General features: G+C 38.4%; 1 protein-coding gene across 1 annotated transcript in view; it reads right to left on the bottom strand.

Annotated features, from left to right (window-relative positions):
* Positions 1-14,439, bottom strand: part of LOC146483296 (uncharacterized) — a 32,334-nt gene extending 17,895 nt beyond the window's left edge. Inside the window, exons 1-9 of the mRNA XM_085106035.1 lie at positions 14,365-14,439; positions 10,003-10,033; positions 8,517-8,846; positions 5,754-5,814; positions 5,135-5,682; positions 3,403-3,699; positions 2,383-2,605; positions 1,349-1,441; positions 498-549 (exon numbers count right to left, since the gene is read on the bottom strand). Of these exons, the coding sequence (XP_084962161.1) occupies positions 498-549; positions 1,349-1,441; positions 2,383-2,605; positions 3,403-3,699; positions 5,135-5,682; positions 5,754-5,814; positions 8,517-8,846; positions 10,003-10,033; positions 14,365-14,394 (1,665 nt within the window). The 5' untranslated portion in view covers positions 14,395-14,439. The remainder of the gene's footprint in view (positions 1-497; positions 550-1,348; positions 1,442-2,382; positions 2,606-3,402; positions 3,700-5,134; positions 5,683-5,753; positions 5,815-8,516; positions 8,847-10,002; positions 10,034-14,364) is intronic.
* Positions 14,440-15,670: the final 1,231 nt, after the last annotated feature.

Below are 15,670 nucleotides of genomic sequence, written 5' to 3'. Positions count from 1 at the left end.
AGGAAATCATATGGGACCTCGACAACTCTTCCACTGAATTTTCACGCTTTTTCTGTTTCAATTAAACGATTTTAGACACGAAAAATTACGAAATTGCCTGCAAATTTTAAATATCCCGCGACGAAATTTCTTTGCGCGTGAAATATGTTACCATGGATACTTTCGTAGGTGGCAAGAATATACATTTTGACCAGGCGTAAAATGATTTGTTTTCAGTTGTACTTGTCCTTAATAATGGATGAATGGCGATACAAAACTAATTGAAATTTTGAGACGGCAATACCGTATTATATTGACGGCGTTTGGTGAAAATATATCTAGTATTGGGCGGAGTCGCGTAGCGACGGAGCCCAATATGGAATATATTTTTTCCCAACGCCGTCAATATAATGCGAAAGTACCCATGATAGTAACATATTTCACATAATTAGGCGAATTCATATCTCATTTGCGCAAGTTCATGACACCATCAAAATGTAACTAAGTTATTCTCCAACCTTATGTCCCGATCTCGGCCATTTAATAGCCAGTGTCCCAGAACAACCATATCTGAAAAACAAAAACAAAGACAACATTATTGGAGATTATTTTATCAGGTGAAGCGTCCGCGAAAGGGAACGTAGCAAGTGATAACCTGGGAGATTTTGCGGCTTCAAGGTTTTTCAAAGATAGTGTCATTATTCTCGTTTCTCGTTTTTAAGATTCTTGTCTAACCGTTGAAAAGGGCTTTGTTTACCGTAAGGTGTATCTACTCATCACTTTTAATTTAAGTAAAGAAGAAAATAGCTGGTAATCACCTCTGATTCTTACTTCGCAATTCAGGCTGCTCGAACTAACGCTCCAGAAAAATTCTTTAATAAATGACCCCAAACTAAACAAACGCTTAAACATAAAAGTTGCTTCAACCTTCGCTAGACCAGCAAACTCCTTGTCCCCCAAACCCTTACACAAAGCTTTAATTTTCTTGGCCTCAGAAATATCTGCCAAAATTGTTTGGCATTGTAACCCATTTGGAACAGCCTGTACCCTTAAAATCTGCTATTAAGAAACCTTTTTAAAATATGGATATGATGCTTCGGTAATTCAACTGTTCGTTGAATGATTTTCAGTACTTCAAGTCTGTAATAATTGACCTCGACAGTGCAACGCTAGGATACCTGGAGGAGGCATCTTGCAGCATTTGAAAGCCTTCATGCAGTGCAGCTCGTCACAGGCTCCCGTGTACACGCCGGAAAAATAGGACCAGTCTTCACACTTTATCCGGCCTCTGATATTGAGTGAAAAGCGTAAAATGCGAATGGAGCAACCCACGAGGACGTTTAAATTGAGAGTTTTAGGCTTGCAGCACTTTGCATGTTCAATGCTGTGCAACCAAGTTTCTCTTGACGGGTGAAATCCTTGAAGAAAATATCCTTGTGGACAGGAATCCCAGAAAGGGTTTCTGCAATCACAAGTAATGAAACAAAACTTGTATTAGGTACTATTTATTGAAATACAGTCAACTCTCTCGTAAGCGACCACCCTTGGGGCACGACAAAGTGTTCGCTTACGGGAGGTGGTCGCTTACGGGAAAGATCAACAAAATAAGCCTAATACTGGATTGATAAATTAATTACATAAAAATATTACCTTAGCAGCTAAAATAAGGCAAATAAAAACTACTTTATTTGATTTTTTCATATCTATTCATTCTTCTGATGAAACTTTGTGTAACAGATCACTGTACTAATTCCCGTTTACCTGCAGACTGATCTAATTATACCCATCTTCTCTGTCTGTAAACTGTTATTATCTGTCAGCAGTCCAGGGTAGCGTGATTAGAAATTGAACTTTTGTCACTTTTGAGCAATGATTTACTAACGATCATACGTGATTATGTTGGGTGGTCGCTTACCGGAAACAGAAAACAAAAGAATATGTTAAATTTCTGGCCTAAAAAGTGGTCGCGGTCCCTTAAGAAATTTGAGTGGTGGTCGCTTACGAGAGAGCACTTGAAAAAGTATTTAACTGACAATCAAAACGGTTATTTACGAAGTGGTCGCTTACGGGAGGCGGTCGCTTACGAGAAGTGGTCGCTATGAGAGAGTTGACTGTATAGTAAAAGGAAACGTGCAAGGGACTCTACTATATATAAACGGCACATGATCAGATTGGAGCTTGCACTGAGGGGAACACATGTATGACGGAGAAGGCTTCATCCTACACAGCAGTCTTGACATGACACTTAATAATTGTCCTTCATTTTCTAAGACTGTTTCTTGTCCTATAAACATATCATGTTCTATCAGAGTAGTATAAACCCATTCCACTGTGCTACTGAAAATCCAAGTCAGATCAACTTATTATAGAGCTAATTAAAACAAAATCTCTCTTTCAACTGACCTACTTAGGAACGTTTCCCATTGTAACGTCTGGCAAACAACGGTTCCATCTTCGAACTCCTGTGGAGGTGTACAGCATCTTCCCTTTATCACATTGTCGATGCCGCCCAGGCCACCGCTTGATTTCATCGAAAGTCCACTCAAGTATCTTCCTGTTGGGCAATACACCCATCCTGGCTGACTCGGGTTAATTTGCCAATCAACCTCAACACAACAGCTGTCTCCTATAATAAGCGCAAAATTAATATAGTTTACTGGATGGGTAATGAAGGTGAAGATTTCCTGTGAGTTATTGTTTTAAACTAACTTATTTTATCACGTTCAAACGGCTCAGTAGGTTTGAAACGGGTACTAACTTTTGCTCTTCTGTAACGTCGGCCCTGCTTCCGTGTTTTGCCGAAGAGAGCCTTTTCTAAGTGGTTATTAACATGTATGCGTGTATAATGTAATGTTTGAGGCATCAGCATCGGCTTGGTGGCAGCTTCCCAGTTGCTAGGCATCTTCAAAAATTAAATTACACATTAACTGAGTCCATCGCCTAGACTACATCCAAACGCCTTTTGAAGGAGGTAGTATGGAAAATGAATGCTCCTGCTCCTGCTGCCACACAATTCGCCTACATTAGACACTTACACCTATTACAATACACATTACAGCTAAAGAACCGCAAGCTTGACTAAAGATAGATGGAGAAAAATTTTTAAACTAACGGCAGACAGACGATAAAAATTACCGAACTTAGCAATAACAACAAACCAATTTGTACGTTTATAATTATCAGTCAATCATATCTCTACTTGTCTTACCATTAGGCCAAATAAATAACCTAGTTTGTAGAGGAGGTGCCGTTTGTCGGGAGAACTATAACTTTAACTGTAATCCTACTTTGACGTCTGCTCTGAATGTTCAAGAATACGTCACCGACAATAATACTTTTATAAGCTGACACCACTCGAGCCAATGCATCATCAAAACTAAGAGTGTCATCAGATGATGGCTTTAACACTACCATTAATTATACCTCCTCCAGTTCTGAATCTCCACACTTGGCTGTCACTGAAAGCGCTCTCTCCATTTGAATTTAGTGATGTAACTGTTATGTCATACTCTTTCCAACAGTTTAGGTAAAGGGTATGCTTGGTTGTACTTCTGTCGATGGCAATTGAGTCCCATTTGCTTTCTTCCGTCTTTGAAAACACTTCTCTGTAGTAGACATTGTACCCCCTTACTGGACACGCCCCTTCCAAGGGAGAATTCCATTTGACTTCAACGGCTCCTCCTGCTATTTGCCCGCTCAGCTTTACCATCTCAGGAACACCTGTACAACATTGTGTGTCGAGAGATAATCTTTCATTACTTTCCAGTATGGACGCATAATAGGTTTGTATGCTTGACTAAAACAATGTTGGCGTAAGGAACTCTGAGGTGCACACCCCTCTGTCTCTCTCAATTTTTCATAAAAATATGTTTGCTGCGTCTCATCAGCTGTTTTAAGATTTTTTCTTTGGTATGTTTACTTTCATTTCAGTTTATATTTGCAATACCTTATCAACTTGATTTAATTTGGTGCAAATGAGATTATTTTGTAGAAATTGAAACTCACGTGAAGGATCCAATACGGCCGCTATATAAATGAATGAGGTGTCTTATGATGTGTTTAATTTTAAACAGCAAGCATTGAACTTTTTGTTTCAGAGAACACGAAGTTAAATATTAAAACCAAACAAAAACCTTAGAGAGGAAGACGAGACGAGGCGGTTCCCAACGTTTTCCGACTTGCACGTTTGATGGTTAATTCAACAATTTGAGCCAAAACTAGTCTGCTTTACAGGTAGTTTTCCTTAGGCTGATGATGAATTTATCTGGCCATGCACGCGTGTTTGTCTCACGACAACAATTGAAAAGTTTCGTTTTTCTTGAATAGATTGAACAATTGCTTTAGCAGGATTCCTGTTCGCGATGCTCATCAATAAATGTTCAGTGGAGAGTAAGGTGCCTATGAAGTAAAAATCAAGTTTAGCTCATTTGAAAGAACTTTCAAAATTAAATAGGAATGGTAACACCTTTTTTGCAAAATCTTTTCTTTATTCCAAAGATATTCAAGTTAAACGTTGACAAGTGAGACGTCATAACTGAAGACCAGCAATCGCATCAGTAATGTAACTTGAGAAACACTTTAAGTAATGCATACAGCGATGTTACCATGGCAAAGTTTTGTTTTCAAATCGCTTTCATGTGGGAATAACCTTGCCCTTTTTAGGCTTGGCAAACATGACCAATCCCTTAATCGCTTTAGGAGAATAAGCACAATATAGGCACTGCGTTTATTTCAAACAGGGCTGTCTTTTTCGTATGATAGAGTCTCCATGCCAAAGTTTAGTTCAAAGCAGAAACGTTCTGCAGCGAAAAGCGTTGTCATATTAGCAAGCAGTATAGACCACCCTGTATCTTTGTTAAGGCGCCATTCTGTTGCCAAACTGAATATTTTTATTACCTAAGCCCATTCTTTTCAAAGTTATTCATAAACGTGGGATTTGTCTCAAAGCTGCAACCACTTATGACGTCAACAGTGAATATATCTGAAACGAAAGATATTGCAAAATTTAAAACACCATCCTTCTTCGTTGGCTAAGCTTTTTTTTTTTTTTTTTTTTTACTTCATAGGAACTTTAATGTTAGAAGCAAAAAACAACATGAGGTCAAGAAAGTTAAAAGTTAACTGTTGTCTCCATCAGACGTCATGAATCTCATACCTCTTAACATGAAAATTTCCTGCAGAGACAAGGCCCAGCCGAAGACGGAAAGATCCATTACCAATCCGTAAAACTGATGGCTGTTGTTATAACCGTCGTTGCCGATTTTGTATGGCCTCCCTGTCGGTCCGTGGAACGTTTGGCTTGTAGAATATGTGGCATTGCCTATTTCTTTACCGTTAGCATAGATCAAAACAGTGCGTGTGACATTATTCCACGTGACTACCACGTGCGTCCAGGTACTCAAAGAAACACTAGTACTTTGCAGAGACCACCACTCTTCATTTCCAGTGCTGTGACGGTGGAATACAATACTTTGGTTTTTAGTACTCAGTATAAACTGCCATAGATTATGCCCATGCCAGTCTCCGTAAATCGTTCCCAGCCCATCAGGTGTTGATTTCGTTTGCTTTATCCAACAAGATATAGTAAAACCCCTGTTGTTGAGGATCATTACCGGGGCAGTGGCGAAGGAAGTTTGTTGGTTGAAAACAGGAGCCCTGCTGCCTGGACACCAACCTTCTACAAAGGATGGCGATCCACTGAAGCTGAAACGAGAAAGAGAACTTAAATTAGCGGAACTGGTTATATTGATTATGAAAAGATTTGCATGACAAACCTTATGTTCTCGTCTCGGCCATCCAGAAGCCAGTGGTTGATGGCTTCAAACTCCATTTTCTCTAAAAAAAGGAAAATATATTGAATTGGTGAATTAACGGTAATGATTTGATGAAAGCCTCGGAAATTATCTCGAGTACTCTAAACACTACTATAAATAAATAACCATACGTGTCATCGACATCTGGCGGCTTCACTAGGTGAAAACGTCATTAACTTCCTTACTGGTTTCTTTTGGTTAGTATGACTAAAACAAATGTGCCGACCTTTTGATAAAAATTGTCACAATATCGACACCTGTGAATGAAGCCTAAAGGATTTTGGTCATCGTAAGTCCAGGAAATTAATCTGAATTGCATAAATGAATATTCAATTGCTCCTCTTTTCTCTAAGGTTTGCCGCGACTAAAGAATACTGGAGAGCGAAGTCTAATTGACTTCGTCCTGTAAATAATTTTGGATTGAGAAAATTAAATCCCTGTAGGTTAAACGTGAAATGTGTTTCTGGTCTTGAGAGTGGTGCATCTCCTTGCAGCCGGTTGTAATCCATACGGCTGTAATTCAGCATTAATGCTACAAAAGTGGTAAATAAAAAATCTGGAAAGCGGTTTTCAACGATTTCTTTGAAGAAAAAGAAATATCATACTTGTTGGGAAGAAGTGTCTTAACCCATTACCGCTTCTTTTTAAGGATTGGACATAAAATATAATATTTAGGTATGCAAACATCTCAAATGGTAAATATCTGGAATAGGGATCTTGACATTTGCAGGTATAAACGATGCAGGTACACTTGCATCGTTTATTAGTGAATAATTATTATCTTTGCAATTATTTATTTAGTTGTAGCTGATGAGTTGTCCGTGATTAAATAAACATTATCTAGATTAGTCTACATCAAAAGAATCATTGTTTTTCAGTAGGGTATTAACTGTATCAATATGTGGGCTTTTGCTGACTCCAGCAGTGAAAAACCTTGTTTGAACAGCCGGTCAGGCAGGGATAGGGATTATATCTCTTTGCAAATTAATTTTTTGCTGTAAAGACGCGACCATTAAAACAAGGATAACTCTTTGTTTGAACACTCCATTGATAGTAATAGATGATCTGATGTGAATGATATCTTCACTATAGTGTTTGGACGCCACTCTAGTAAAAATAGGGTCCATTTCCACTAAAAATGACCGACCATATTGAAATTTCTTTTACTTGCGTAAGTGTTTGAGAAAACACGGCGGCCTTTGGAGCCTCGTATTTAAATAACGCAAACCAACCATTTAATCATCTTGATTTAACGAAAGCTTTTGATTCTGAGACAGTTTCTGCACTCAGCTCTGTCTCGTTTCGTTATTACGATGCCAGCCAAAATATAAAAAGCTGTTTCTTTTCCACGCATGTATGCGTCTCTGATACCCTTAGGCCCGGTTCATACGTCGAACTTTACATGAGCCGAACCTAATACCTATTAAGGTCGACCCAAATAATTAAGTTCGGCAGTTGATTCAGACGTCGAACCTAACTGAAGTCGAACTTAATTAAAGGTCAAGTGAGAAAGTAGATTTTCGTGGTCAGCGGCTGTTTTTTCTCAACAAGATTCAAAATGGCGGGAAAGATGAGTTCTGACATGGAAAAGCTTGTTTGGTAAAATGGAATTGGGGGTGGTCAATAGTTTATTTTAGTATTAGTTTTTATTGATATTTCCTATAATTCTTCTTTAATTTTTAAATTCATGTAAAGCGCTTTTGATCATTTTAATGTTAAAAGGCGCTATATTAAGTGAATAAATTATTATTATTATTCTAGTTATTATTATTATTATTATTATTATTATTATAATAATAAAGACAGGCCCAACACGGCTCCTATTGGTCGAGATAGGAAGAATATGATCTTCAATACTAATTTGCTCTTACGAGTACGTCTTTCAAAGATCTCCCTTTTCTGTACGAAAGCAGGGAAGGGTCTTTATAGATCTCTCTTAGCAGAGGCCGATTTTCTATCAAGTGCCATTTACTCATCTGAATGGTTTTAGGTTAGGCACAGAAGGGCGATATTCCGATATATGTTTTTGCGCGTTTTTTGTTTGTTTTGTAGTGCCGACATTCTTTCGCTGAAATTGACTTCTGAGAGAGTTTTATCTATAAGGTTATCGAGGTAGCCTCTGTAGCGTAATCTCTGTTTGAATAGAGTAATGTTTTCTTCAAATGTTGTTTTTGAAGATTTTGTTCTGAGAAGTCTTGACGCTTCGCCTTTGATATAGCCTGTATTGGAAAGTTTCTGTCGGTTTGAACTGCGTGTGCACATCAAGAATAGATTCTTTTTTTTTTTTTTTTAATCTTTCGCATCTCAGACAAGTATATTCAGTTGTTTCGAAACAAGAAGGACAAGCACATTCCTCTTTTCCCGCCATATTGTTCAAAATAAAGTTCTTTGCGCACATGCCAAGTCGATGGAATGCACAGACCTCTGGGATAGATATAATTTATATAATTTATACGTAACGTATGCATTTGGTTCGGCGCATGAAAAGTTCGACGTCTGAATCGTAGTCGAACTTTTGCCGTTCTATTCGACTGGCGCAGTCGAATAGAACGGTGGGTCGACCCAAATACAAATCTGTCGATCCTAACTGATTCATTCGTCGACCTTTACATGCGCCGAACCAAATGATTAGGTTCGGCGCATGTAAAGTTCGACGTATGAACCGGGCCTAAGGTTTTCACAACTTAAGATAGCCAATAAGATTGACTTATCTCATTATCATACTTAGCTTCCTTGAGCAGATCACTGATGCATCTTCGCCGTGACCACAATTGTGGCTACCCCATCCTATGTGTTGACATTTCGTAATGGAGCTTTCATTACCCACGCATTGCACATTATCCAGCCATATGGGGCCACTTCCTTCACCAAATCTGGCCCGAGGTGGAGCTTCGACAGCCTCATGAAAACTAAGCTCCCGACAAACAACTTGCGCGTCATTTATGTCCCAAAGATCGTCACAAACAGTTCCCCAGCTGCTATTGTACAATATCTCTACTCTGCCCTCTCCTTTCCAGTTTCCACCAGCTAATCTCAGACGATTTTCGGAATTCGCTGCGAAAGCCAATAAATTATTATTATTTTTTTATTATTAACAAAAACATCTCAATAGGTCATTTTACAGTTGTGCGCTTAGTGACCGGGTCTTGGAATATGGGAACAAATGATCATTTGAAACTAATTCGCATACATTTTGATTTCAATTCTTCACGACTGACCCTAGAAGTATGTCTCTTTCAATTCACGTTCGAATAATTTCTAATTTTGACTATCTTCAACTTTGTCGTCGTCGTACTTTTACGTAATACCAGTCAATCGATTTACTATTTATTCCCCCCCGAAGCGAGGGCCAACGGTCCCAGCGTAGCGAGGTTGAAAAAATTGTCGGGCCGAAAGACCAAGCGCAGCTAAACCGCGCTAATTCGAGCGAAAAGTATATTTATATATATCGTTGAAGGTAAAGAAGTTTAAATGACATCAGACAAAGGGAAGGCTGCTAGGCAGCAACAGGTTGGAAGACAGGTTGGCGTCAGGCGCAACTCATGTTTTTTCATTGAGGGCTGAACGTGTTTATTCATTGAGCAGTGAAAAATGTTTACTATTGGTGAAACAAGACCAAATTGTGATGCAAATGAACCACAGGAGGACGCACAAGGTACAAGACAGATCCGCCGAGGGAGATTAAACAACGAAACTCAGCGCGAGCAGCGAAGAAGAAGGAGACATCAGGAAACCACAGTTAGTATCATAGATAGTAATAAGATATAAGCTTGGACAATCTTGTTAATTTAATGATAAGTATTCCATCCTTTTCTTTACGCCCACTACTATGCAATAACTAATTACGGGGGATCTTTACAAAAGCTCAACAGCGCTTGCTTAAGATCTCTTTGCCTCCTAAAATAAATGAGTTTTGTGAAAACCTAATAATACATGATGTAAAGGATGTAAGGCAAAAATAAATAAATAAATAATTAAATACAAATAAAGAAACAAAGACAAAAGACAACATCACTTCGAATCAACTGTCCACCCAGCCCTAGCCTCGCGAGGTTTTGCGAGTCACGTATTTCTAGTTTACTCTTGTTTTTACATAGCTGCTATCAATGAAAGGATTTCATTTCAAACATTTAGGACTTTAGCAATGAGCTAATGCAACATCTCCCCTGTTGTCCTTCCCCTAGGGGAAAATCCAAGATCATTGACTTACCTGTGACCATGATCCTTAAAGTTGCACATGTCTGTCAAGAGAAATGAAAAAGATTTAAAATAGAGCCTTTTATATCATATTAAAAGGCATAAATAATATTTAACTCACGCGCTGTTTTTCTTTAGTTTTTTTTTTTTTTCGGTATTTGTGATCACAAGATTGCCAGTGCAATTTGTTGGTAGTTTACAAGCAAAAACGTCTGTTAAGCTTTGTTAGTTTCCGTCGCAAAAATATAAACGCAAAAAATAGAAAGAGCTGTAAGAGGATCATTCTTAACCCATATATCTCGAAACAACTAACAGCCAGCCAAGTCTTAAGAGAGATCCACTGCTAACCTACCCCTCACAGCCCCCCCCCCCCCCTCCCCGGATTCAGCTGGTTACAAGGCTGAGGGGCCTCATGAGGGTAGCTCGGAAAGACTGGCGTAACAGTTAGATTTAGGGCTCTGTAACTTCAAGCAGTTAAATTTGCGCTTTTTAGCATTTAACGGCTAAAAATGTATTGCAGCAAAACAAAATGGCTGGAATGGACGAGTATGGCAACGGAAACGAGGCCGTCATTTGTCAGGTAACTCTATCCAGTCTGGGGAGAAGGGTGGGGGTAATACGTTTTGATCATGAAAGCGAACACCACCTATCTTGGTAATTTTCCTAAAACCATCCGGTACTAGTGAAACAACAACAGTGTTGATTATTAAAGACATGATTCGACAGGTCTCGATCTCTCAGTTGAATTTAAAGTAAGTACATGCAAATATAAATGAGAAGGAGAAAAAACTGTCACAGAATAATTAAAGAATACGTGACAATTTTTTACTAGAAAGAGAGTTTTAAATTTACATGGTGCAATTGTTGGTTTAAGAAAAAAAAAAATACAAAAATACATGTGGCTTTTTGTTTTATCATTTGTAAATAAATTAAACAGTCAATGAAGTAGACAGTGTTTAGGCCATTCTAGTTGATGGGTAAACCAGGCAACACATTTTCTTGAAATCGCTTTTTCTTGAAAAAGCCACATATAATTTGTAAAGTCGAATAAATGTCTTAACTTTGGTATTAGTCTTGAGTTGTAGTGTATTAACAGACTGAAGAAATGGTGTCTTACATTTGGCACTTTTCACAGCAGCTTCTGAGTTCAAAATTGGAGTTTGTGGTGCCAACAAACATCTGATGTTACCATGGCAACAATGAAGTAAGAACTTTAATAAAGGTCGTTTTGAAACAATCCCTCTGAAGATCTATTTGCATGCCACATTTGAGAGGGGGTCAAAACTTTTCATTTCCCAGTTTGTTTGATTTTTACAGAAAAGTGTTATTAACTGCTCTCACCATTTATCGAAACAATGGGTCCCTTCAGTGCGACTGAAGGGACTGAGCACAACCGATGCATGAACACTGAATGGGAGACTTACTTTTGTATCTCTACAAAAACATTTGATTGTTGTCTCCAAAGACTAACATGAGGGCAGTTCTTCCGTTTAGAAATAAATGCGATAATTATCTCTTTTTCTAAAACGGTCCCACATAATCGGCGATGCATTTGAACATGTTTTGAAGTTGCGTTCCTCAATAGATGAATTGTTAATCAGAATTTTCCGATAAAATTTGGCAATCCAGCCAAATCCCGACCACCCTACCCCACCCCCCCCCCCCACACACACACACACACACACTCACACCACCACCACCACCACCCCGATCTACTTCAATTTCCTTTTTCCGCAACTAAGCGAGCGGCAAGGAAAATACATAAGGTTTAATGTGTTGGACACCTGTAACTTGCGACGGAAGTAGTTTTGATTGGCTTTTTCTAAAACAAAACGTTAATCTGTCTAAAAGGTGGGCGGTAGAAGTTGCTAAGGAGACTTGCATTGAGCACTCATTTAGTTTATGTTGCCCTCAGTGCTCATAGTACAGGGATGATTTGGCATGAGAAATGAGAATATCAACTGATCGGTTGGTTAGTGGAGTAAACCAGAAGCTATAACAAAATTATTTTTTGATATTCTTTGCAATCAGTGGCGACAAAATCTTACTTTGAAGCTTTTATTCGTGGTTCATTTGGAGTGCTGTGCTTAAATATCTGCTGGTGAAGGCTTCGATAGAAGGACGTAATTACTGACTGCAGCTACAGAGTAATAATATCACAATTAAACAAGGAGATCCCCTAGATCATGTCAGTCGGTTTAGTTTATGTGCATACTTAATATAGCCATGGGCAAAATTATTAATAACGTTTTGTAACACCTGTATCTGTATTTTCTAGACTTTCAAAATGTTTTTTTTTTTTTGATATTATTTTCTAAGTATATTCGATTTAGACCGACGAAAGTAACTGAGCGTCGAAGTGTGGCAAATCTAAAGTACTTGCAAAAATCCAAGGGCCGAAAAACGTCACACTTTTCATTTTTAATTTAAAAGAATGATTTAGAAGGTACAATTGACGACTATCTTATGCGACTTTTTACTGCACGGCCGGGCTACTTGCGTCATGCAGAAAATCGATTACAATTCTCGCCATTCAACATTGTCTACACCTGCGACTGTCGTACGATTTTTAAAACGTGTTTTTCAAACTCGTACGACATTCTGTACGTCCTGCGCGACAAGTTTTAGTTTTAATTTACACAAAACAATTTGAATGGTAGGCTTGTCTTTAAGCATGTCACTTACAACAAAGTTGTTACATCTAAATCGGCCTGAAAGCCGATATGATCTTAAAGTCCTACGGTACAGGACATTTTATGTATCTAGCGATGCTAAGCTCACTGCAGGGCATTTGTGGATGGTCAAAAGATGTCACCGTTGAAAGTTTCTTACAAAGTCCAGTAACATGCATGATCACCGAAAAATAAAAAGCTGACTCCATTACGGGTAGATAATTGTTTTGAAATCCCTCGCTGTCTTCGGATGTACGTTTCATTTACACAATGAAACAATTCGTCTAGTGGGATTATTTTTAGCATATGGCATAAACATCCGGCTTGTGAAAAACTAAAGAGATTAACGTTTGCAAAAACGTTTGTAGCACAAGTGTAGTGTGTGAGTAAAGTCATTACCGGCACATTGGAGACGTAGCGGCGGATATATCCAGAATAACTGTTTTAAAATTAAACCATATTTGTCTTCACTTTATGGACTCGAACAAGTCCAACGTGAAAGCTTGGTTTTTGTATTAATTTCTATCCCAATTTTTTTTATTTCACCACAGTGCAACAGCTCCTGTGGACCTATTTATTTCTTCAGTGATAACGTTGCTTACTTCCAGTTGAATTGTTATTTCTCACTTGTTTGTTGTTTGTTGACTTTTTGTCCAGAGGAACGGAGGATGATGGAAATATTGACAAAAAGGGAACTTAGGCAGCGACGACGGCGACGGCAACGAAAACGTCGCCTGAAAATATAACTTTATTTCATTTGTGCTACTTCGCGATTATTACAACTCGCTCAACTTCTAGATCTACAGAAACGGCGAACTATCCAGGAACCCGGCAAATCGACAGGAGTGGCGTTCAATCTTCACCGTCGTGTGCTCACGTTCTCCAAAAAACCTAGAATTTGGTCATTTCTCGTTGTTGTTTTGCGGGGGACGGTAAAGAAATGTATCAAAATGTAAAACGCACGTGCAGAGCGATTGTTTTTTCTCATTAAACCTATTGTCGTTGTCGTCGCCGTCGTTGTTGCTAAAGCTCCTTACATTATATTTTCTGGACGGCCATGTAAGATGCGTCATTGTTGTACACCGTGTGACGCATCGACTTAAGTCCTATTCAGACTAGGCGCCCTTTGCTCGGGAAATGAAAAGGAGGTTGTTCAGACTCCTTGGTGTTCAAGAAGCAATCTTTTTCTTGTTCGTCAATTTAGGGCCAGCCATTTTTTTTTACTGTATACTTGGAGGTATTACCCGATCCTGGGCACGGTGCTCGGATATTTGCTTGTGCACCAACAAAATACCATGTGCAGACTAGTGCTCGCCGGGCACGGGCACTGGTCGCCCAAAAAAAATTTTAGGCGGCAAACAATATCAACTGAAATGGTTTAAAAAAATCCGGCGCTTACGTGAGTTAATAAGACTTATATTTTTAAGCTAAATATTTTAGTACCAGAAGTGTACACCCAGTAGTTGATTTTCGAAAAATAAATTATTCTAGCTGGCCTCATTTTAACATGTTTTGTAACTCAGAATAACATTTTAATTGCCGTTAAGCAAAAGAGAAGATGTTTTAACAATTTTAAAATTATAATGCATTTCTAACTGACTCACAAGTAAAGCACCTCATACGCCACAGTAAACCTACAACAGAGCTGTGTTGTCCCATCAATGAGTCGGTTTTACTTTTACTTAGTTCATGTACTTACGTACCGTCACTATCAGTATCCATGCAATGTTCATCGTTGCCTTCTCTCCTGTTCGCTGGTCTTCGGTGGCATAAAATAATCAAACTGTGAATAGAAAGTTGAATTTTAAAGTCCTCAGTAAATCTGGATAATAAGCTACCCATCCACATATATTCTTACAGCCATTCGATAAAAACTCACCAGTTAGCCGTATTTTATCAATGCTCGCTGATAATTTTTGACAGAACCGTTCTAACGCTGCTAAATTTTGCGCGTTTGAATCTCGTGATCTTTTGGCTGTTGAACGACAAGCATATCTCTGGAAGTAAACCGAGGGTCCATGAGCAATCCACCATTTACTTTGAAACGATTGAAATCTCAGAAAGACGCAAGGCTATCATCTACTGGAGAACTCTTAAAGCAGAATTACGAAACTCGCTAATTTCCTCTTCTTCTGAGAGAAAACACGTTGATAATGCCTTCAACTGAATTTAGTTCTCAGGTTAGATATGCTCCGCCCCAAGGTTTAATGTGTTACACACCTGTATCATGAAACGGAAGTTGTTTTGATTGGCTTTTTCAATGCCTTTCCCGGGAGACTCATTTATATTAAGCACTCTTTTAGTTTACGTTCCTCGTCAGTAATGAATAACCATGCCGAGAAATGGTGGTGGAGTATACCAATAACTATAACAAAAATAAAATGTCAAATTTCTGTTTACTTTCTTCCATTAAGAGTGCAGCTGCCATATTTGTCCGCCGTTCTCCAACGGCGAGAAAGAGAAAGAGAGGACACTGTAAAATAAGCAGTTGCGACAAAATATTACTTTGAAACTTTTGTTTTTCGTTCTTGCACTCAGTAGGATTCAGTTTGTGTGCTTAAAAATCTGCATATGTGAGGGATTTTTTAGAAGGACGTTTTTATTGACCACAGCTACTGAATAATATCACAATTAAACAATGAGATCCCATGGATCATGTCAGTGTGTTTAATTTATGTGCATACTAATAACGGTTTGTAACATCTGTACCTTTTTTTTTTAGACTTTTAAAATGTTCTTTCCAATTATTTTCCAATATATTCGATTTAGACCGACGGAAGTGACACAAGTCGACTGCTCGCTCAAAGCACAACTAAGCGTCGAAGAGTGGCCAAAAAACGTAACACTTTTCATTTATAACTTTAAAAAGTGACGACTGACGACTGTTTTATGCGACTTTTATTGCACGGGTTGCTTGCGTCATGCAGAAAATCGTTTACAACATTGTCTTATTTGTCTAATTAGTTAGAAAGTCCTGTAAAATGATCACTGAAAAAAAAAACCCAATTC

Source organism: Pavona decussata, unplaced genomic scaffold (genome assembly GCF_977016875.1).
Source record: "Pavona decussata unplaced genomic scaffold, jaPavDecu1.1 SCAFFOLD_39, whole genome shotgun sequence".
NCBI classification, from domain to species: Eukaryota; Metazoa; Cnidaria; class Anthozoa; order Scleractinia; family Agariciidae; genus Pavona; species Pavona decussata.
The sequence above is the reverse complement of the archived record's forward strand: the minus strand, read 5'-3'. Positions and strand labels throughout refer to the sequence as shown.